The 22,166-nt window shown below is 49.1% G+C and overlaps 1 protein-coding gene across 2 annotated transcripts; it reads right to left on the reverse strand.

Annotated features, from left to right (window-relative positions):
* Positions 1-18: 18 nt before the first annotated feature.
* cc2d2a (coiled-coil and C2 domain containing 2A) lies at positions 19-21,183 on the reverse strand. 2 transcript variants are annotated; one of them, XM_018733126.2, is made up of 39 exons: positions 20,810-21,183; positions 20,500-20,581; positions 18,685-18,741; positions 18,314-18,394; positions 17,953-18,085; positions 17,741-17,829; positions 16,871-16,972; positions 16,491-16,589; positions 16,123-16,365; positions 15,628-15,784; positions 15,392-15,528; positions 14,861-14,992; positions 13,522-13,731; positions 13,118-13,224; positions 12,672-12,812; positions 12,415-12,571; positions 11,779-12,047; positions 11,510-11,687; positions 10,103-10,256; positions 9,852-9,999; positions 9,515-9,653; positions 9,103-9,306; positions 8,232-8,324; positions 7,870-7,961; positions 6,235-6,402; positions 5,903-6,008; positions 5,699-5,808; positions 5,407-5,503; positions 5,175-5,273; positions 4,690-4,866; positions 4,466-4,480; positions 3,688-3,891; positions 3,480-3,569; positions 3,032-3,145; positions 2,706-2,840; positions 2,436-2,558; positions 2,189-2,247; positions 1,229-1,406; positions 19-1,016 (listed from the first exon to the last, which is right to left on the reverse strand). In XM_018733126.2, exons 1-39 carry the CDS (start codon positions 20,818-20,820, stop codon positions 828-830), a joined length of 5,079 nt encoding a protein of 1,692 aa, XP_018588642.1. In that variant the 5' UTR covers positions 20,821-21,183; the 3' UTR covers positions 19-827. The 2 variants fall into 2 exon arrangements, with proteins under 2 accessions (XP_018588642.1, XP_018588643.1); XM_018733127.2 differs by lacking the exon at positions 4,466-4,480.
* Between the last annotated feature and the right edge of the window lie 983 nt (positions 21,184-22,166).

A 22,166-nucleotide genomic window follows, 5' to 3' on the forward strand; every position in this document is an offset into this window, starting at 1 on the left:
CAGTCACCGATGCACATAGGAACATGTAGCAGGTGTATTAGAAACCATATTTTGCTTTTTCAGCTATACATTGCATGACATTTTGTTGAGTCCAAAGTTCTCAAAACGGAGAATAAAAGTGTCTTGTTTAAAGCACTCGTCTGGATATTATGTTAGCAGAAGAACAATCTTGGCACGGACTCTTAGAAAACAGGAATGCATTTGACCTGTAGTGCTGTTACATCTTTCAGACTACAGGTGGTCCTCAATTTACCATGGGCTTCTGTTGCTGACTTTGTCAACTCCATAAGTTGCAAATCCCTTGACGCTACATTATGTAAACCACTCACATGCATGAACATTCACGTTTTCACTTGCTTGTTATTGTACAGGAAAAGTAACCTGAATAGAATTACAAACCATGTTCTACAAAAAATGTTTTTGTGAATAAAATAACATCACAGACAAGTCCACAAACACACAACAAATAAATACAGTGCCTAGTGTCATAGCCATTTGATGGGGCTACAATCAAAGGTTGGGATTCAAAAATGTTAGTGGGATAGCTGTTAAGTCCAAGCGTTCATAACTTGCGTATGTTGTAAGGACTGTCTATGTTTGGGAAGTGTGCAGCGTGAATCAGGATTATTTCTTGGCAGTAGAGTCTTGAAGGAAATGGAGGAATTTATAAAATGATGCCATTTAATTTAAAAATGTGATGACATTGAGTCCAATAGCGTTGCGATACAAACAGAGTGATGAGTTCAGGTTCTCCCAGATTCCCACGAGTTAGAAAATAAATCCCACAAAGTACAGCATTGTTAAGTACGAGGTGTCCTGTATCCGTCTTATCTGGTGCGTACAAGTGAAGCAAGGTACACCCAGACAGAAAGCACGTTGCTGGCGTACGGGTGCACGTAGACCGCCAGGGCAAACTCCACATTGGACACCTCCACGTTGTGGACACCTGTGCTGTAGACAGCTTCAACGATGGGCTGGAGCTCCGAGAAGGGCACGTTCAGAGGAAACCCGGAAATCTGAAACGGAACAGGAGAAGGATGTGAGCTGTGGCGGAAGCACAAGCACGGTATGGATCTGTCTTCAGTTCTTTGGTTTTGCGTTTGGGTAGTTTTCGCTTAAAAGTTAAAACACTGACCAATTTAAACATTACCTGTAGTCACAATAAAATGGACAAAGGTGGTGGAGTTTACACGCCAAGAGTGTTCAGATAGTGCCAGAGGCTTTTTACCCTGTAGTCTCCCAGCATGCTCTGTAGCTCGAGGCGGTGCTCATCACCCACGTCACGCCCCCTGCTCTGTTCCAGCTTGGGCAGGAAGTGACGCAGCGTGGATGTGCAGTAGCGGTTCCAGCGGGTTGGGTGACGCGGCCGCCACTCCATGATCTTCTCCTTCAAGACCTTTTCAATCCTGCACATACGGCAAAGAAAAGGTGTGAGATGCAGAACATTGTCCTTTAGTAACAATGAAAAATGGCACAAATGTGAGCACAAAAGGTGAAATCCAGGACATGAATATGTTCAGATAACATTATTTCAGTGTTCAGCTGCTGCAGTTTAACTTTTGAGTAACTACATCACGATTACAGATGCAGCCACAAAAGTGAATCGCAAGTTAAATGATAGTCAGCTATAAAAGAATAAGCACTTTGATATGAGTTTTCGAAGCAACAGGTAACAATTCATTTAGCAACTTACACTTCATTGAGTTCCACAGAGGACAAATAGGCAGTGCCTGAACTACAGGTGCTTCGGTCTCATTTATTTTGAGATTTATTTATTTTTTATTTTGCATGTCAAAAACAATGATAGCATCCAGGAAATGGGGGAAAACTGAACGTGCAGAGAGGAGCAGTGTTCACAAGTCAAAGAGGAATTAATTGATGGATGTGTCACAGCACAGTTTCTGAATACCCCAAAAATTCACCCTCAAAAATAACCACAAAAGTGGATCAGCACCTCTGTGACTCAGTTCAACAAAAATTACATCGTGAGTTTCAAAAAGCTGGAACTTATGGCAGGGCTGCCACTCAGAAGTCACTTGATATGAATATATTACTTAAGTGATTTTGTTCGCCCCTATAGAAGCACACAGGAGCTCAGTGAGCTCAACCTACCAAGTATGTAGGTAAGTAATGTCACTGCTTCCATGTGAGTTTGACTGCATCTCTATGGCACATTATTGTCACTTGCCTGTCCTGTAGCTCTGCAGCCGCCACCTTGTCCACACGTCGGTACACCAGCTCCTCGGGCTGTAGAGACAGACAGTGAGCAGCAAGTGTCAACACTCACAGGTAAGAAGGCCCTCATCCCACCATCACTGAAAATGTCAGCAGTGTCTGCTCTGCTGGTGGGTGGGCCGTCTACATCTCGACAGTTCAGCCATAGAGGCAAACAGCTGTGTGTGTGATTGTGTGAGTGGTTTCAGACTGGACTCTACCTGCACGCTAGACAGCCCCGGGTTAGGGAAAGCTCTGGAGAAGAATGGCTTCCACAGCTTAGACCTGCTCACGTCAAAACCCATTCTCATCGGAGCATCATATACTTGTGTGTTGAACCACACCTGTGGGCCAAAAGTCACATCATAGCGTAACTTTCATAGTCAAAATTTTGAACACACACAATTAACAGTCCAGAGAGCTCACGGTGCAGGGGTGCGTGAGAGTAGGTACCTGCACAGGTGAGACTCCAACTGGCCCCAGGTACTCACATTATCGGCGTTGATGAGGCAGCCCACGCTCTGGAGGGGGCAGAAAGTGTCGTACTGACCATAGTACTGCCCCCTGCCGGGATCCCAGATCAGGTAGCGACCCTGCTCGTAGGTAAGCACATATGCCGTGGGGCCCTGTGGGGGACAATTCTTTTATTGGGTTCATATCGTGTTCCTCTCCCGGCTGCCCTGAACATTTTAAGATGCGTCACATACAAGTAGTGTATCAAAGAGGAGCAAGGTTATTAGCACTCCAAGGAGGACATGGGACCAGAGGAATCGCTCAAACGAGACTCCTGAACATCATCATAAGACAGCCGACCTACCTCAGGAATGGCCGTGCCAATGATCAGCCATGCCTTCTTGCCCATGGCCAGGAAGTAGCAGCACAGCAGAACAGCATGTTCCTCCTCGTCTCCAGCGAGCAGGGCGAGGAATTGCTGAGGAAGATAACGGTGTAATCCTCACAGTGCTGCTCAATGGTTTACAGTGTAAAAGTTGCTGTCACTACATATTTGCTCATTTTTCCTGTATTACTGTCAGGTAAGTAGCTTTCTCAAGGGTACAACAAAAGATCATTCCTACACACTGAATCAGGTGCTCATCTTTAATTTTTGCTCTGCTCAAGGGTACAGCAGCAGAAGTACAGTCACTTCCCCTCCCCCTACTGTTTATCTACTATATTATTTCCATCACCACCGTATCACTTTGCTTAAATGTGAGAATGCATTAAGAGCACAAAGAGCATTGACTCAAAGTGCAATATCTACTCACATCAGAGGTGCTCCAAAGGTCACAGATGCTGGTGAAAGAGACACTGTCTGGCAGCGAGGGGATAAGGGAGACATAGCGAGCCACAAGCTCCTTTGGAGACAATCATGAACATGCCCTGAGAATGCCATTCAGTACCACTGTTTTGCTCTTCCTATGAGCTGCAGCCAATCCCATGAGAGAACAGCTGTTATCATCCCCCCCCACTCACTGTGGCTTCCTGGGGGCTGTTGGGAAATGCATCCAGCAGCTCCTGGGGGGGGCTGAGTGGACGAACATAGCGGGTGATGAACACGGCCTTCCCGCTGATGTCGATGACCGTGGTGAGGCAGGGTCTCCCAGGGAAGCGCAGAGCTGCATCCCGTTGGAAGGCCTCAGCCGCATGAAGCAATCGCTCATCCTCCTGGCTGTCAAACTGCAGGAGATTGAGAGGTACATCATCTGTGGAGGTGGACCCTAGCCAAAGCAACAGGAAACTTTGAACCAATATTCTTGACATGATCTCAGTTTATTTTCACAAAAGCAATGGGAACTACATGTAGCTACATCTTGACCTAGCAGGTAGTCGATGAGCACGGCTACCCTGATTAGCAAAGCTGTTCAAAGTAGAGGTACACTGACTGATCTGGTCTGTAGAACACACAAGCTCCACTGCCTGTGCCAAGACCTGCAGCCACATACGTAAAGCCAAAATCATCTGGCCAAAAGTGTACCGCAGTTACAAGATCCACTGAAAATGAAGAAGAGCTGCATCTTATTGAACCATTGCTAACCAGTAGGGTGAAATAATTTAAGTTCACAAGTTCAGCAGCCATCCCATAATGACCTGGTCCACCAACATGGCAACCCAGCAGTCATGACACAGCAACTTTGTCCACCAGCACAAATCCAGTAAATGTGACCATGAACCAGAAGAGAAAGCCAGCAGAATACTGCAGTGAGCACAACTTGAACTTATAGCAAAGTTAGAGCTATACCCCATGAGTTACCTTCATCTCCTTCATCTAGCAGCAGCAGCAGGACACAAGAACAAAGCACAAGATGGGGTGAAACAGAAGCACCAAACCCAAGTTTCCTCTTTGCAGTGGCCACCACTAAGGTACGCCTAACACACTCATCAGGTGAGATAAGCTGCACTGTTAAAAAGCTCAGAAATACAGAATTACAGACATGAGACATAAAAACTGGCATCAGAAGAAGAGATGATGTTCACCTTCTCCCTGACACTCTCCCCAGGAATTAACTGTGGTTGGATGGTGATGAAAAGGGTGACGAAGGACCCCTCGCTCAGGGAGAGTACGGAATCGTACCCGCCCTCCCCGGCCAGGCTGCGCTCCTTACTGTAGCCCAGCAACACTGGAGGGCTCTGCACCTTGAATGTGCCGTCAATCTGTGCAGCAGAACACCCAACCAGTTAGTTATCCAGTCATGAAGGCTAACTGACATCAAAGAGTGAACCAGTGAACCCACAGTTCAGTCCGGAACCTACCATTCAGTGACTCCATCGATCAAACCAGCATGAGTGACTGGATCAATGAAGTTCCGCAAGGGAAGGGGACGGGACGGGTAATGCTGGACTGGGCGTGCACGGCAAGTGTGCGAGTGAGTGGTTTAACGTAAGACTGAGGTAGATCTTCAGAGTCCAACCAGTGGCCGAATGAGTGAGCGAATGAATGAAAGACTGAAAGAACACTTTACCCTGGACTGGAGGTAGATTGTGCTGAAGGGGATCTTCACGGAGCCCAACCAATGCTTCTCAATGCGTGTGTGTACAGTGCTCCCTCTCTCCCTGTCATCCTGCACACGGAGCCACGTCAATAGGAACGTCACACATCTGCTGCACACCACTATATAGTAAATAATGCCAGGACTGCTGGCTGAACTGGTAAAAACTGGCATACCCCCTTTACCCTTACCATACCCCACTCACCTCCGTAATGTCAAATGTCATCTCATCAAAGATGTTTATGAAGACCTCGTCCTTCACTGACTGCAGGCTCGATGTGCTGTAGTCCCCATTGGGGGCGCTGCGTGTGCAGGGAGCATGGGATTTAAACACTCTGCTGGCACTGTACATCTGTCCAGGTTCTGGAATGCTCTATGTCTCCCATCGGAACGCAAAGCAAGTCACAACAGAGTGAAATACCTCCAAACAGTGTATGCAAGTGGAAGCCGCTGATGCTGAAGGTGTGTAACCATCTTGGAGCAGTTCTCTGACCCACCTGAATGGCAGCTCCAGCTCCTCATTCCAGCAAGGGTTCGGTCCGTCTGCGGTCGTGGTCTGCCGTACCGACCGCTGGAAGGTAACCTCTACAAAAGGTCGGACTTGGACCTCCAGGGAGATATAGATTATCAATCATGGAAATGGAGACACACTTAGACAAGGACACACACACAATGACCACAGGATACGTACGGCTATTTACCTGGTTAAGAGGCCAGTCATTACCATGCAAGGCACTCTGGGAAGACTGGGCAGCCACAAATGCCTCTGTGAAGGAACGTGCGGACTTGGATGCCACTGCAGGTTTGCTGGAACACCACAAGACACACATTGAGATGTCCTCACATGCTCCAACATCCGTGTACCTACAGAGGCGTGTCTGGAAAGGAATTATGTGCACGAGGTCATATCTGTGGAGCACAAAGTGCTGCTAGGCCCCATGCATGGGGAGGGTTTGTGGACAGGAGCTTTGCCGATGGGGGTCATAAGAGGGAGAGGGCTTGCAGATGAGGTAGGGTGCTGATGATGTCATGCCTGGGGTGGGGCTTGCGGACAGGGATGTCGTAGGCCCGGATGATGTTGACCAGGAGCTTGATGTTCCCGTCAGCCAGGTTCTGAGCGGTCACCTTCTTCCTCTCCTTACGCCTGGGCTTCAAGGGCCGCTTTGGCTCAGCCAGTTTGAATATGTTCAGACCCAGAACCCTGAGAGTCGAAGACAGGAATTTTGTTTCACAGCGCTGAGTCTTGCGCGCGCACACACACACACACACTATGACCTTCATCCCCTCTACAGTGATTGGTTGACTAACAGGCTCTATGTAGAGCGAACTCAAACAGAAAGTCGACACCCTACTGATAATATTCTATGAACAGCTAATGAACACATTAAGGAAAAACAAGAATTTAGACCTGAAAGTGCAAAGAGAGGAATGATATTTTCACATCAATCTCGTAGAGAAGCCAGCGTATCACTACGACACAGACACACTTGACTAAAACACAGCTACTAGAGCTACAAAAGAACATCACGTGACTTGTGGACAGAAAAAATACAAGAAACATAAAATAAGAGCAGAAATGAGCCTTTGTAACATACCCGGGCCCCGCACCCCTACACAAACACGGTAAAGCAAAACCAGAAAACGGAAAATAAAGAGAAAATGAATGTAATTAATATAAGAATATAAAACAACAAAGTATGTTGAATGTAAAACAACAAACAAATATGGTTCAGCTACAAAAAAATCAGAATTTAAGTAACTACATTAAATACCAGGGAATCATTTGAAGGAGGTCAATGAGAGACACTGCAAAGGTGGCCTGACTGAAGGAGGAGCTGTGAGTCCAGCTCCTGAATCGATGCCCCTTTCTGAGAAATCCTGATTGATCTCTTGTAGTCGGTGCCTCCGAACCCAGAATTTGTATCTAGTCTTTAGTGGAAGTACTCAAACGCTCACATAAACATGAAACCGAGTCCTGGCAACACCCAACCATGACAACACCACCATTTCTTGCATGTCTACAGAGCATTGAGATGTCAAGCTGCTCGTGTTGCTGGACTTGCTGCCACCACAAGCTAAGTAGGTATAGCACATGATGGACATCAAGACAGAGCAACAAAAGTAATATAACTGATGCAGAAGGGCCAGAAACAAACAAACAACCAAAGCTGATTTACGAACACTACCGAGGTCTGAAACACGCTGCTTAAGTCGAGGTGCAGTTAAGGTCTGCAAACTGGGAATGTCGAGTTGGATCAGCGGAACGACACTGACCCCAGATCTGCTGTTCTTTAAGAGAAGCGATTAGGTGTCGACCTTCGCAAGGCTTTGTGCCTTCACACTTCAGACATGGCACTGGCGGTTTCAGTGGTCTTTAACCGCTACACTGAGACACTTAAGCGTGAAGAGGCCAACAGGACACTGTTTGAGATCTTCACTCTGTCAGGAAACCCGCTGCATCCAGATTACTACGAACAGGTAGTGGGGACACTTTCAAGGCTTTTTTGTCCAGTCAGTCCACTTGGAGCTCTATTTGTAGGAATGTGGTCGAATGAGTTCCGATGAACTGTGGCCAAGGACACAGCAGGAAGGGCAGCACTTTGCATCGAGATGCCTTCTTTCTATCCTAGAGCACAGAAAAGCGGAAGAACTGTGCATTCCGTGTTACCCGATGCTGGGAACCTCGTCCTCTTGGACCAGGTCTGATAGAAGGAAGTGGTGCTTGGCGATCAGGAAGCGATTCATGACAGACTCTCGTATCTAGAAGGTGTTGAAAAGGAGCAGAAAGTGACAAGAAGAGGGAGGTGAAGGCGAAAAAAAACGCACAGATTAGCGCAAGGAACTCGACCTGGTATCAAAGACCATCTCATCCCATCTCGCCCCAAGGCCCGAGGCCTGCCATACCCAGTGTACTACAGACAGAAGCGCAAATCTTATATGACCTGGAATTCTGACATTGTTTTGAAGAAAGTCTGGATCATACTGAAGATCCAGCCAAAGAAGAGTGAGCTGTACAGAAAGACTGTTCACCTTCTTCAGGTACTTTGCGACCACAGCCCTGTGCGGATCCAGGTGCTCCTTGGTGTCGACGACCTCTCCGTCTCGTAGCCTCTTCTCATAGTCCTGAGACAGTCAGACAGCACTTGATTACCACACAGCTACCATCTCACTCTTACACTCATACAGCTACAGCTCCTGACTTTCCTTCACACCTTTCAGCTTGCATGTCCACGTAAACCGCTTCCTGCGCAGACTGGTCTGAACAGCGAACCTGTGGTATTTTGCATGAGAATCATACACTAGAATGGACTGTGCTCCGCCACTGGACATGCTTGGGCCCTTGTGACTTCCTCCTGGCATAATGTTTCCGTTGATCTTCTCTACCTGTTGAAGGCTTTATTGCGCTGATGCAGTGAAAGAGACCTATCAGGCCAGAGCATATGACCTCTCACACTACCTAGTTAACTTTTGTGGACTCATCACCACTTGCCATGTATGTGCAATGAACTTGACAAGGGGTTCTGGTGGCAGATCTATGCGCTGTCGGCTGACTGACAACAGAAACCAGCAAAACAATCTTGAGCTGTACATCTTTTTTCTTTTTTTACATTGTTTTTTTTGTGTTTGTGTTTTCTTTTTAAACTTTTCACTAATCTGTTTATCTCAACCAAGTCAGTTATGTCATTGCAATCCTTAGTCAGGACCAAAGACTGAGGGCCACCGAATGGTTGTAGGACTGAACGATTGTCAAGCAATAGCAAATGTCAACATCGTGCAGTACTGGAAGAAAACAGTTGAAAGGCATTCCTGATCAGGCCTCACCTCGACCTATGGGCTGAACCTTAGACATTGAAACATGACATGTGACCCAAAGCACCCAGTGAGAGCACATGGAACTGACCTGGAAGACCTTTTCTGAGACCTCACGCTCCACTGCAGGTACGTTCTTGTAGTTGCGGAACTCCACCACCTCCTGGCTCCTCAGAGTGAGCAAGCGGAACCTCCTGGATTTCTGTAGCTCCTCGTCCGTCACAAAGTTGAACTCCTCCTGAAGCTGCTCCAGGCGGAAGTAGTCTGGTACCTGCACCTCCCCGCTGCTAGCCACCTGGTCAGATGAGCAAGGGTAAGGAAAGCAGACAAGAGATATGTTCACGGCCCAGTATGTACATTAATCCAAAAGAGGTCACCAAATTGGTGATGTCAAAGCAGGATCTCAATGTGATATTAGGGTTCTGGAGTTTCTCATGCGCTTTCATGGGTATGTGATGTTTCTCATGCCCTTTCTTGTACGCAAGGGTAACGAAGGCTCTCACCGTGAGCAGCTGCATGAGAACAACATTGCTGGGGTCATTGGGATCCAGTCGGGATTCAGCGGCCCATTTGCTCAGCCTCTTCATGTCACTGAGACCAGATGCACCAATGCAGGCGATGGCGTCAGTCTGCCGTAGGGCACTGCAAAAGCCAAGGCTGCACCCATCATATCATATAAATACATACAGTACATTCATTCGTAACTGCTGGACTCTTGTTTCCCTCTGAAAGAAGCAAAACACTTTGGTACGTCAACAAGCCAAAGGATGGACACACTTCCTACACAAGCAGATGAAACCACTCTTCCTACATGGATTCATTAATCATGATGCTGGTTACCCATGTATGCCCCCAGGTGTTTGGGAAGTGGGTGGGGCCAAGGGGATATCGTTCTCTCCCACAGCCCATGAGACACAGCAGGAGAGCTTGCCAGAAGTCAGCAGGGTCAACTTGTTGCTGCCGTCCGCCTCGAAGGAGAATGGAACATCTGGGTGGGTGGAAGAAAACAGAGAGTGAAAACATGGGTCCTCATGCACCAGTATGGTCACCATGGTGATGAGGCCTCAGTGGAGGCGAGAAGATCTGCGTACCACTGCCAACGCCCTCATGGTTAAAAGTCACCCGCTGGCTACTGCTGAACTCCAGCTCCTGCGGGGGCGCGGAGCCCGTGAGAACCGTGGACTCCGGAAGTGGAACAAACACCTCGGCCAGGAGGGCAGATGATGAACCCGATGCCTCGAACACCTGGGGGACAGCGGCAAGCTTACAGCACCATGGGAGGTCGTCAGGATCTCCAGTACCGTTACTGTATCTTCACTAGATTTTGGAGACATACGAACAGACCGGGTCACTGGGTTCGAAAAAATTCCTCTTCCTTCCTGCTGCTAAAAGAGCCGAGTGTTCGTACCTCTGGAGAATCACCTGCTTCTGGATGGGTTCTCAAGCCAATCAGCAGAAAGGCATATTATGCTGACCTTTTCCATTTGCACCTGCACCGGCCCCTAACTTTACAGGTGTAATCAGGACCAGAAGTCTGTTCATAATTTAAAACTTTAATTCACATATTACCATCTATCAAAGCTTGATAATAAAGGACATTCACTTTGATTATGGTTTAGGTCTGGTAAAAAGTCTTGACTGAAGCTCTAACATAAAAATGTAACTCTATAAGCAAATAAATAAAACACTGTGGAAGAGAGTTGAATTATGGTGGTCCCACACTCATATACTGCCAAAATTTTCACTTGATCATTTTTAACATATGAAGCAAGTTTATATTTACATTTATTGGATGCTTTTCTCCAAAGCGACTTACACTGTTGATCTACCTACAAATATTTACCCATCTGTACAGCTGGGTCATTTTTACTGGAACAATTTAGGGTAAGTACCTTGCTCAAGGGCACTACAGCTGAAGGTGAGATTCGAACCTGCAATCTCTGGGTTCGAATGCAGCAGCTCTAACCACTACACTGCCAGCTGTTCCCCTCCCCCCGCACTCGGCCCAGCTAACCTCACAGTTGACACCCTGTCCCCATGTGGAATGTCAACCGCACTGCATTCTGGGGAACGGTGCTCACTCGCCTGCCACTCCTCCCTGGACCTTGGGCTCTCCATTCTCCCTGCCAGGTGCCCTCCTCTCCTAAGCCTCCTTCTGGGAAAGGTATACCACGGGATGTTATACCTGCTCTCATGAGGTGGAACACTGTAATTAAAGTACTGCATCTTCTTCATGGTCCATGTGGCTGATGGATGAACCCAAGACTGAGAAACATTAACTACACTGACGTTGCACATTTATTCATTTCGCTACCTACAGTGATTTACCCATTTATTCAGCAGGGGAATTTTTACTGGGACATTCAGCTTAAGTACTTAGACCAAGGGTACTACAGCACAAGGTGGGATTGGAACCTGCGACCTTTGAGTTGGATCCAGCGGCTCAAACCCCTACGCCGCCTGCTGCCCTTAAGGTTTGCCGCGAGGAGCTCGTTTACCTGCAGCCGGACGCTCTCAGGCCAGTTGGCGATCTTCAGGTTGAATATCTGGCCAAAGTGGACCCTGAAGTCGGCACCAAGGGGCCGGCGGTCCGTTCTGGACACCTCCTTGTCGTTGTACAGCACCTTCACAAAGAGGGAGCGCCGGGCCACATCCTCCCGCCGGGCAAACTCTCCTCTGCAGTGGAGACCAAGTTGTCCAAGGGGTCAGCAAAAGGGCAGAGAATGGTGGGAAAAAGTAGAAAGGTTTGTATGTGAGCTGCTCTCACCTGGGACACTGCTCGTTGGGGGTGATGTTGCCACTCAGCGTCACCTCGGGGACCAGGATGGGCTCTCCTGGCTTCCTGCGGATCCTGGCTGCCTTCTCCCGCACCTGCTGCTCCAGGAGGGACAGCTCCTGCCTCTCCGGTGGCTCTGGCTTCGGAGGTTCGCTTCCTAAATCCTTCTCCTCCTGCTCGTCCTCATCCTCATCATCCTTGTCACCTTCGTTCGGCTCCTTCTTCTTCTTCTTTTTCTTCTTCTTCTTGCTGCTGACCTTCTAGATGGAGAAATGCAGCACTGAGAAAACGTCTGAGGGAACCGACCTGTATGCATGCACACGTACCCTGGTACCCTGGTACACATACAGAGTGAGGTTCTTGCGTTTACTGAAAAGGAGACATCGATCAATACCGTTTTTTTTTTTTTTTTTTTTTTACATGAAACTGATTTTTCCAAAACAAAGAGCTCCACCTCGGCACATTATCTGGATTTCTGGTCAACAAAGCAGAGCAGCATTTTATGAAAAACATAAACATCCTTCATTAAACGACCACAACTACAAGTAAAATGGAGATGGCATCGGAGGTTCTCAGTCTTTCCAAATGTTGTGCTCAAATCCCAGCAGCCCCTGTGAGCAGGTCTACCTGCTTTTTTCTCCAGGCCTTCCACTCCTCCAGCTGTTGCCTGTACTGGGAGATCTTCCTCTGGTACTCCTCCTCCAGCTCACCCTGCAGCTCCACCAACTCCATTTGGATCTCCTCCTCAAAGTCTTGCTCATCCCTGCTCTGGTTCACCTCCTGCCTGGGACATACCATCGCACCATTACACACGCACACACACACACGCACACACACACACTCTCACTCGTGTGTCAGTATGTGTGTCTGTGATAAATTCTTACTTTCGGAGGTGGAGTTTGTAGGCTGTGTTGGTGAACCTCTGGAACTCCCTCAGAGCCTTCATTTCCTTCCAGACCTTCAAGGTGCTCTTCAGCAAAGTCCGGTCCTTCTCCTGCTCTACATCCCTCAGCCTGCGAGTGTTTCTGTTAGCCAAGCACAGCAAACACGTCTGTCGACCCAGTCAATCGCAGAGTAGCAGCATCAGTGTGTCAGTTAGAGAACATGGGTATCAATGTGTCAAAGAACACAATTGATCCATCAGAGAACCTCAGTAACAATGTGACCAAAGAGAGAACACTGGTACCAGTGTATCAATCAGAAAACATCAGTGACAACGTGATGAGTTAGAAATCATCAGCGATCAATTGGAGAGCCTCAGCATCAATGTGTTGATCACAAGATGTGGTCTGTCTGAGAACTTTGGGGTAAACGGTCCAGGTAAACTGACCTGACCTCCAGCCGGTACTCCGCTATCCTCTGCCGCATGACCACATTGAGGCCTCGATCGCCATGGAGGTCGGTGATGTTGCGGACAGCGTTCCTCAGTCCGTGCAACTAAGACATTCAACAGGATGGAGAGGGTCAGATCAGAACCGCCACCCAACCCACAATCCTGCGGAAAAATGATGTTGATAAATGAGTCGAGGGCACATTTCCAGTTCAACCTTCAGAACCCATTTGGGCCAAAAACTCGCCACCCAGTGGATCTTGTACCATAATAACAGTCCTTGTACAGCTGCGGCTCTATTTCTACCTCTGCTACTTCTGGCAGCTGCTCTCGTTCCTTTTTGGAAAGTCAGACAGGTAACGGATGAGGACAAGGAGGAGGACGAGGAGGAAGGCGTGGACCACCTTGTCTGTCAGCAGACCCGTGATGTTCCTGTGCTGTCGGTTGAGGTGCTGGTCATACAGCTGGACCAGGCGGACCCCCAGAACATGCTCACGGCTGAAGAGCGGGTGGTGGGAGAAGATGAGGCCCGAAACGTCCACGTCCAGCTGGCATCGCCCGGCCGTCTCGCCCAACCCCGCGACGTAGCGGCTGGCGTGCCTGGTCTTGAGCGCCTGCACCAGAGCAGCGTTACATCACCCAGTGAAGCGCCCGGAGTACCGGGGAAATGGGCACCGAACCGTTCCTGGCACCAAGATCAACCAGGAACTGCATGGCAACTTGAGAAGGGCACGATACGTGAAATACCAGCAATGCACAGGCTCCTCTAGTTTAAATACTTTCAGTATAGACATTTATTAACTTCATTTTTTAGCTGTAAAGTAAAAAATCAGTTTCCTCTCATCCATTGCTGACTGTTGATTGACTCATCCCATAAACACGTGTAACATTTCCAGCCTTGTTTTCCATCAGTGACACTCAAAAGCACTGTAAACACGGTGGCAGTGAGTTGGATTAGAGAGGCCCCACACCCTCATTGTGCTTCACTGCTCTTTACTGCCATCTGTTGACTCGGAGGGTAAACACAGGTCCCCTTGAATTTGACGCAGATAGAAACTTACCAGGAGAAAATACCATAGTAAGTCCAAAAGTGTCCACAATAACATTTTCTCTTCGGTACAAAAATATACTGTGGACAGTTTTTGACTTACACTAATAAGTGAAGTGAAGAAAATGTAATGAAATAAACGAATGGCGTTAAAATGAATGAATAACCTGGGAAATATTTGAAATGTATAACTTGACCACTGGTAACACCAGGAGCCCATGTATTAATGTAAATGAAAGTATATTTACCACGTCTCGTTTACACCGATCTCTGATTTTCGGGTGCGGCTCCCTGTTAAAACGCTGCAGAGGTGCCGGGCGGTGGGTAGCTCTGCTCGGCTCTCCTGCGGAACGTGGCGCTGCGCAAACACTGTGGCTCACTGACCTGCTCTTTCCCACTGAGCTCATCTGACAGATGGAAGCGCTTTCATTTTCAGACCGGCAAATATCGTTGGCCGTTAACCGTTGCCTGGCAACGGTTTGAATGATGCAGGCAGCGTTGGAAAAACACACTCTGGAGTTTAATGCCTGGATTCTCTCAAGGGGCCTTGAACTGATGGAAAAGGTGTGTTTTACACTCTTGAGTGGGAACATGACACACACCTCGAGGGGACATGCCTGTATGGCCGAGGTGAGCCCTCGAACCCTCCTGGGGACCCACTCTGTAGGACGGGGTCCAGAAGTGGACAGTCTTACCTTCCTGTAAACGGTCTGGAGGGCGGGGTCCAGGTCTTCCTCGAGGTTGAAAAGGGGGGGTCGAGTGGACGACTGCTTAATGGGGTCTGTTAAAGCCAGGACTCTGCCATCATCTCCAAACCACTTCTTGGCCTGCAAACGTAAAGACACACAGGTAAAGACACAGGTTCAGCAGGTACTGTAGAGGTTAGAGCTGCTGCCTCTGGACCTAAAGGTCACAGGTTCAATCCCCACCTCTGGCTGTAGGACCCTAAATTACTCCAGTAAGATTACCCACCAGTATAAAAGGGTAAATAATAGTAAGCTTATAATGACCTTAACGTAACGTCCTAAATCGCTTTGTAGAAAAGTGTCCGCTGAATGAGTAAATGTAAGGTAAAGACAGAGGTAAAGGAACAGACACTGGAAACCTGAAATTACAGCCCAACTCGTCATTTTAACGGAATAACGTAGAGACTTTGTCCCCCGATGTGTGTCACTGTGACGGCACTGACAGGTGCCTCACACCCCCAGTGTGTGTCGGCGCGGTACCTCGTCCTGCTGAAGGATGCGGTTCTCCAGAATGTTCTGGTTGGCTAAGGACACAGGTGGTCTCTCCCCTACGTAGAGACCCTCCTCCTCTAGGTAGCGAGGCTGCATGTTCTCAGGAACCTTGCAGGAGGTCGGCACTGTTGAGCACACACAAAGTGACTCCTGCACGTGCATGCATGCATGCATGCATGCACACACACACACGCACACACACACGCACACACAGCTACACCTACCTGTCCTCAGACTGGGGGTGAAGAGGACCTCGCTCTCCCTTTGCACACGGGAATGGTACCCCAGGTACTCGGCCTTCTTCACCTCCAGGAAGTCCTGGGCCGTCTCGTCGATGAACAGCTCCCCCTGCTGGTCCTCCACCAAAGGGGCACCTTCACTCTGCCAAGCAGTCGCGCGTGCGCGCACACACACACACACAGATCAGACTTGACACACAGATGCTGCATATGGGAAACACACATAGATGGAGTGTGAAAGTGAGTCTACAAGCAGCTCCACACTCTGATCTCAATCAGATAATGACCTCATTGTGGATTTCCTTGGGTCTCACACACTTCAAAGCACATCCAACAGGCTGACGGAGTCCGCAAGGGTGCCAGATGTGTCCCCATATGTCCTAACACACACACACACACACTCACTCCCTCTTATGACTGATTAAAGACATTCACAATAACGACACTTTGACTCTCACACACTGTCAGGTGCCCTTTTACCCGTCCCTCAGCGTCCTCCTCCTTGTCCTCCTCTTCCGACCCCGACTCTCCTTCTCCGCCGTCCTCGACCTGTGCCTCCTCCTCTCCGCCCCCACCTCCTTCCTCCTCCTCCTCCTCTACCCCCCTGTCTTCGACGAATCTCCTCTCCTTCTTTTGTTCCGCAGCTTCTTCCAGGGGTTCGGGGTCAAAGTTGAACGTGAAGAAGTTGTAGGCCTCCTCTGCGGTGGGCAACCCGCTGTCCACCTGTGGAGTCGCAACATCGTCACGGCAACGGAGCCGCTGACATCGCTCAGGCACTAATCTGACCTTGGAGTTTACCAGTCTCTCCACACTCAGCTCAAAGTGTGTGACATGGTGAGGAGATGTACCTCTGCTCTCCGCCAACCCCTGTGGGCCACTTCTCGGAACGTCACCCTGCCTACAAGCGGAGCAGCGCCGTCGTCCCGGCGCCGGACCCCCAGGTCTGCCTGGGAAAAGGGAACGTCGACAGCATCACGCCAGTGACACTTTCAGTGTGTGTGTTGGTCTGTTCATACAGCTGGAAATGTTACTGGGGTAATTCAGGGTAAACATCACACTCGGCAGTAGGGCAGCAGAGCTGCTTTCTGGGTTTTGAGCCCGAATCCTACTGGTCCCAAACCCTGCTCTATCTCCTCCGGGTGCTGATGCGAGTAAAGGAGAATGTCCTCGGAGGGGGGAGGTGGCAGGAGGAGCTGCACAGGAGACATGCCTCTGCTGGGGGTCTCACCTCAGTGTCAAACCTGGTGAGGGGGTCCCTGTCCCGCAGGCCCTGCAGGCGACTGGCCGGCTCCGCTAGCGCCTCCTGCTGCAGAAGGCTCTCGGCCTTGGACTTTCAGAGCGAGAGTGAATCATGGTTAGCGTGAATGCTATTTTACCCTAACCCTGACCCTGCTGTTGCCGTATCGTTACATTTGTGATCACATTAGTTACAAAAGTGCATATATTTATAGTGACTAGAGCTTTAGTGGACTTTTTAGTGAGCGCATATTTAAGTTTCCATTGCATTTACGTTACAATTTTTCCCCATAAAATTAACGAAATAAGTAATTTTATTGAGTGGTTTTTCCATATTCTCACAGTTCTGAGGAATGAATCAGAACCACATACTGTAACAGGAGATAAGAGTTCAGCACTGACACCACTGACATGTACTCATTTAGCAAATTAATGTAAACTACTTCTCCAAGGCAAAGGACAATTCGGGATACACGGGGTCATCAGCAACACACAGAGAGCTTTAGACACACACAGGACTATAGACACACAGCTTGTGTGTGTGTGACACCACCATGTTGCTGGTTCACATCCTGCCAACAGCCCCTACAGAAGTGACATTCAGATAGAAAATACATAAATAGTCACAGCAGATGGTGTTGGACTCATTGATGGAGCTGTCACGAGATCAGGAGAGAAATGGCTCTCAAAGAGATGGGTTTGAAACCCATGTGGGTGGGATTAAGCAGCTCTGAGGGCCACAGGGAATGCAGTTTTTTTTTTTTTTAAACCAATGCCCGACACATGCTACAGCAATCAAGTCCCTTAACTGCCATATTATGTTTTTATTATAATGTGCGAAGGGTGCTGGTTCACATCCTACCCTGGCAGCTTTCAGCTTCTCAACCATGCGCCGTTTCATAGGACCCTCCGAGAGGGTGAGGGTGGAGCTCGCGGGCAGCGGAGGAAGGTCTGAAGGTGGTGGGAGAAGAGAGAGTCAGGAGCCCCTTCTGGGTCACTCCTCTGGGAAGGTGTTGGGGATTGAAGCTATACACCAACTGGGCGTTGCCTCAGTGAAGACAGGTGACCTCTCACCTCTCGGGCTCCGTCTGCTGGAGCTGGCCGCAGCCACCGGGGTCCTCGATTCCCCAGCACGGGGACCACGTTCAACCTCAGAGGCACCTGTCGCTGCCTCTGGGGGGGTTTCGGCTGGCGTGTCCTCCACAAGCTGAGGGTGAGAGGTGGGGCGTCAGTGAGAAACGATGCCCTTCTAGAAGTGTCCGTCTCAATGGAGCAGAAGCTGAACAGATATTTTATTTAGTACAACGATGAATGCCAATAATAAATAAGCTTTGTCTGGTGCTGATGCGGCAAATTACCTCCTCGCCCCACACAGAGGCTGAATGTAGGCCAGGCTGAAGCAGTGCATGCTGGGAAAGGGAGAAGCAGAACTCACCTTCTTTCTCCGCTTCATCCTCTGAGCCTTCAGCGTCTGCTTCAGCGTCGCCACCTGTTGCTCCTCGCTGCCGGAAGGTTCCTGAAATTGGCCAGTATCGGCATGAAATGGGGACTGAAAGCCAAAACCTGCATGTGCTGCAGCCTGTTTGCACAGGGAGTGTAAAGCAAGAGTGAAGCCCTGTGCCCCAAATACACTGCTCACACCACACACTCTGGGGAAAAACAACATTTACAGTGTTTTACAGCAGCCAGGAAGCCCACTCTTTCTCACACGGCACAAATCAGGACACCCCCCCCCCGGGTGTTGCAGAGGAGTTCAGACCAAAACAACAAGAGTCCACAGTGTGCAAGAGCCAAGGGCCCACCCACCTGTACCGCGGTCCGTTCCCCATCCTTACTCATTTCCCAATCAGTGGCAACCAGCACCTGTGGAGGAGAGCAGTTCAAACGCTCAGTCGCTGAGAGCTCAGGAGTTCCGGCAGACAAACATTTCCCCAGGTCAGCTTCCGCCTGTGAGCTGAGAGCACGTGCATCAACATGTACGTGTGTGTGTGTGTGTGTGTGTGTGTGTGTGTGTGTGTGTGTGTGTGTGTGAGCGCACACACGTCCCGGTGATTCCTTCCACAACCTGCTGAGGCTCGTTGAGGCAAAGACCGCCCTGCGCGCTCACCTTCTCCGGTACACTTGTGCCGTCTCAGTGTGTCCAAACGGGCTCCGCTCAAACTGTCGCACTTTGGCACACGCACAAACACACACATCGCATAACCAGGGCACGGCTGTCATGATAGTGGCCGGACAGTATTTGTGTTTTCATAAATAAGAAGTTATTTCACATTTTCAATTCACATGTGTAGTTTCATTCATGAGTTCGGTCCGGGTTGCTTGGCTCAGCAAGCTGTGGCGAAACGAAGTAAAGCAGCGGTAGAATACGGTCAAAGTGTGGGATGCTCTCTTCAGTCACGTGTCTGAATCCAAAGCTCTCCTTCTGTTGCTGTAATGAAGTATTTGTGTTGTCTTCTGAGTCTGATTTGACCTATAAGGCAGTACATGGCATTGCTCTGGCTTACCTTTCTGAGATTATTGATTCTTATATTCCAAGACGGTGTCTTTGTTCATCGAATGCGGGTTACCTTGAAGTACCTGGAGGGAGTGCCTTTAGCTATAGAGCACCTCAACTGTAGGAATAGTCTACCACTTACTGTCAGAAATGTCCCGTCAGTCTCAGCCTTTAAATCCAGGCTTAAGACTTACGTGTTCACTCAGGAATTCCACCTCGAAATGTAATTCCACTTGCCTGTGTTTCTTTTTAACACCTCTACACCAATGCATATTAAATTTACTTGTTTAAGTTACAAATTACTACCTATTTCTTCTTGTTGAGCACCGTCTCCCTACATAACACTTGAGGAGGTCGGCCGGCGGTCACAGCCCCCCCCCATGCCTACTGAAGATGATGACCAACTGCCATGACGGACGAGACGTACCACGCTGAACTGGGGATTCAAGATACCATATAGCAACAATATCATTATTACTAGTAAAGTGGCTTAGAATTGTTACTTAATCTAGAATGTCCAGGTGGGGTGGGGGTCACTGGCCCTTGTACCCCCAGAGGTTTTTATCTCCCTTGATTTTCAGTTGTGAGTTCTTGCTCCTTTCCTCTGTGGCCAGTAGACATACTTATAGCAGTTTCAGTCAATGTGTGTGTGTATATTATGATAGGCATTAGTCAACTGTCTTCTATGCTTCTTTATCTGATGTGTTTGTTTTTCTTGCTTAATACCCGTGTTAAAGTGTTCTGTGTCACTGCGTGAGAAGAGCTCTATAAAAATACATTGAATTGAACTGAACTGAACCGAGAAGGGGGAGGCGCAGTGGGTTGGACCGGGTCCTGCTCTCTGGTGGGTCTGGGGTTTGAGTCCCGCTTGGGGTGCCCTGTGATGGACTGGCATCCCATCCATATCCCCTCCCCTCCAGCCTCACACCCTGTGTTGCCGGGTTAAGCTCCGGCTCGCCACGACCCCGCTCAGGACAAGCGGTTTCAGACAGTGTGTGTGTGTGTGTGTGTGTGTGTGTGAATTGGTAAATGTACATGCAAATGTAGCTGCTCCCATTTCATGCTCTCAACTCACTGCTGGAGCGGACCTCACTGAAACCCGTTTCCTCCCACTGCACACACTCCACCTGTGTGTCCGCATCCTCCCTGACTCTCCCCAGCGTCTCCTGCAGGGCTCTGCGCTTCTTCCTCATCTTCTCCCGCAGGTCACTGAAACAGGGCCCACACAGTGCTCACTTGTGCAAAGACTCTTGGGTAAAAATGAGCACATCTCTCAGAAGTAAAAAGTACAGGAATTTGGTGATCTTATTAAATGTACTGTGTGACTGTTTCCGTTTCAAAAAGGTAACAAGGAAGAAAGTTGACACTAAAACATTACTGATAATTCACTGGGAACTAAACTTGGTATTTTAACGGATGAATTGCTGTGATGCTCACCTCGAAGCCATGGGGGACGAAGAGAAGATCGCGTTGTTACGAGTCCAATTTCAGCGACGTCACAGAATTAAAGCGAGCCACTCCCACACAAACTGTTACAACAATGTAGCCGTGGATCAAAGAGAAGCGCTTCCATACAAACTGTTACAATGTAGCCGTGGATTAAAGAAGCGCTTCCAGGCTGACTTGTTACATTGTTTGATTGGATCAAAGTCTCGGCTCGCGCTCTCAGTCAGTCAGTGTCTCAACGTGTCGGCTGTGTCCGCGTAGCCCGAGTCCTCGGGGTGTCCAAGCAGAGCAGGGAGTGGAAAACTCTTCATGTAAATTACAATGTAGACGAGCTCTCTGTGTCTCCGCTACATAATAATAATGATAATAATCCGCGGACAGTAATTTCCTAACTAGATAATAAAATAATAATAACTCGCGCGAAATATTACGAGCGTTCCAACCCAGGCCCGGAGATCCTCTTCTTCCTTCTTCTTCCTTCTCTAATTCAGCTACAGAGGCCGAGTGATGCGAACAAACTGCAGAAGCGTCTCGCCGCTGCTTAGGAACGGGAACGGGCCTCCTTCAGCCGCCATCATGGAGCCGAGCTGGAGCCGAACCGGGCCGAACCGAGCCGAGCAGCGCCGAAGGGAATCGAAGAGAGCCGAGATCTTCCGAGCCCGTTACGAGTGGCTCTCGCCCTCCCACTGGCCCTTTCCCCACCTCTCCCCTGCCCCTCCTCCTCCCCCCCCCCCTGCCCTGCCCCGCCCCGCCCCGCCCCCCTGCTGCTGGTCCACGTGATGCTGAGCTCCCGCTGAAGGTCCCCTATCCTTCGTTCTCAGTAAGAGAGGAGTTGGAGCAGTTTGCGGACTCTGTGCGTGGTAAAATACAGTGCAACAACTGGAGGAAACTTTCAACTGCTAACACACTTGAGATGTGACTGTCTTTTACTGCGGTGACACAGTACTGGGGAACTTTGTCAAACACCTCACTTCACTTGTCTAAATAAAGCACTTTATTTATGAACTCGTTTATTGACAAACTTATTTGTACACCTGAGCTTCGCAGCTGCAGACCTGCTGCACTCACACTGGGGATCGGTGTTTTCTCAGTGATCCCCCACGGCACTGCTGTGTGTTCCAGGTGTCTGCAGGACCTGTGTGTCTCTAGGTGGGGTTCAGTCCCATGTTCTCTCACCGTAGAGGTTCCACCAGTCAAAAGAAACTCCTCCTGGATTCCACACCTTTCTGCTGCCCTCCTCTCTTATTCCTGACATTAAAGCACTGTGGAGCACAGTCATTACCGTAGTATACTGTCATCGCTGTGGAATACTCTCGTTGTCGGCCTTCACGGAGGACCCGATGGCTGA

The sequence above is a fragment of the Scleropages formosus genome, chromosome 9 (assembly GCF_900964775.1).
Source record: "Scleropages formosus chromosome 9, fSclFor1.1, whole genome shotgun sequence".
NCBI classification, from domain to species: Eukaryota; Metazoa; Chordata; class Actinopteri; order Osteoglossiformes; family Osteoglossidae; genus Scleropages; species Scleropages formosus.

What these genes read in the sequence shown, in the direction of transcription:
- cc2d2a (XM_018733126.2), bottom strand. An exon ending in CACCCCCAGTCTGAGGACAG is followed by an intron (nt 15,529 to 15,627) that starts GTAGGTGTAGCT and finishes TGTGCTCAACAG; the next exon opens with TGCCGACCTCCTGCAAGGTT. An exon ending in GAGCTGGAGCTGCCATTCAG is followed by an intron (nt 5,504 to 5,698) that starts GTGGGTCAGAGA and finishes CTGCACACGCAG; the next exon opens with CGCCCCCAATGGGGACTACA.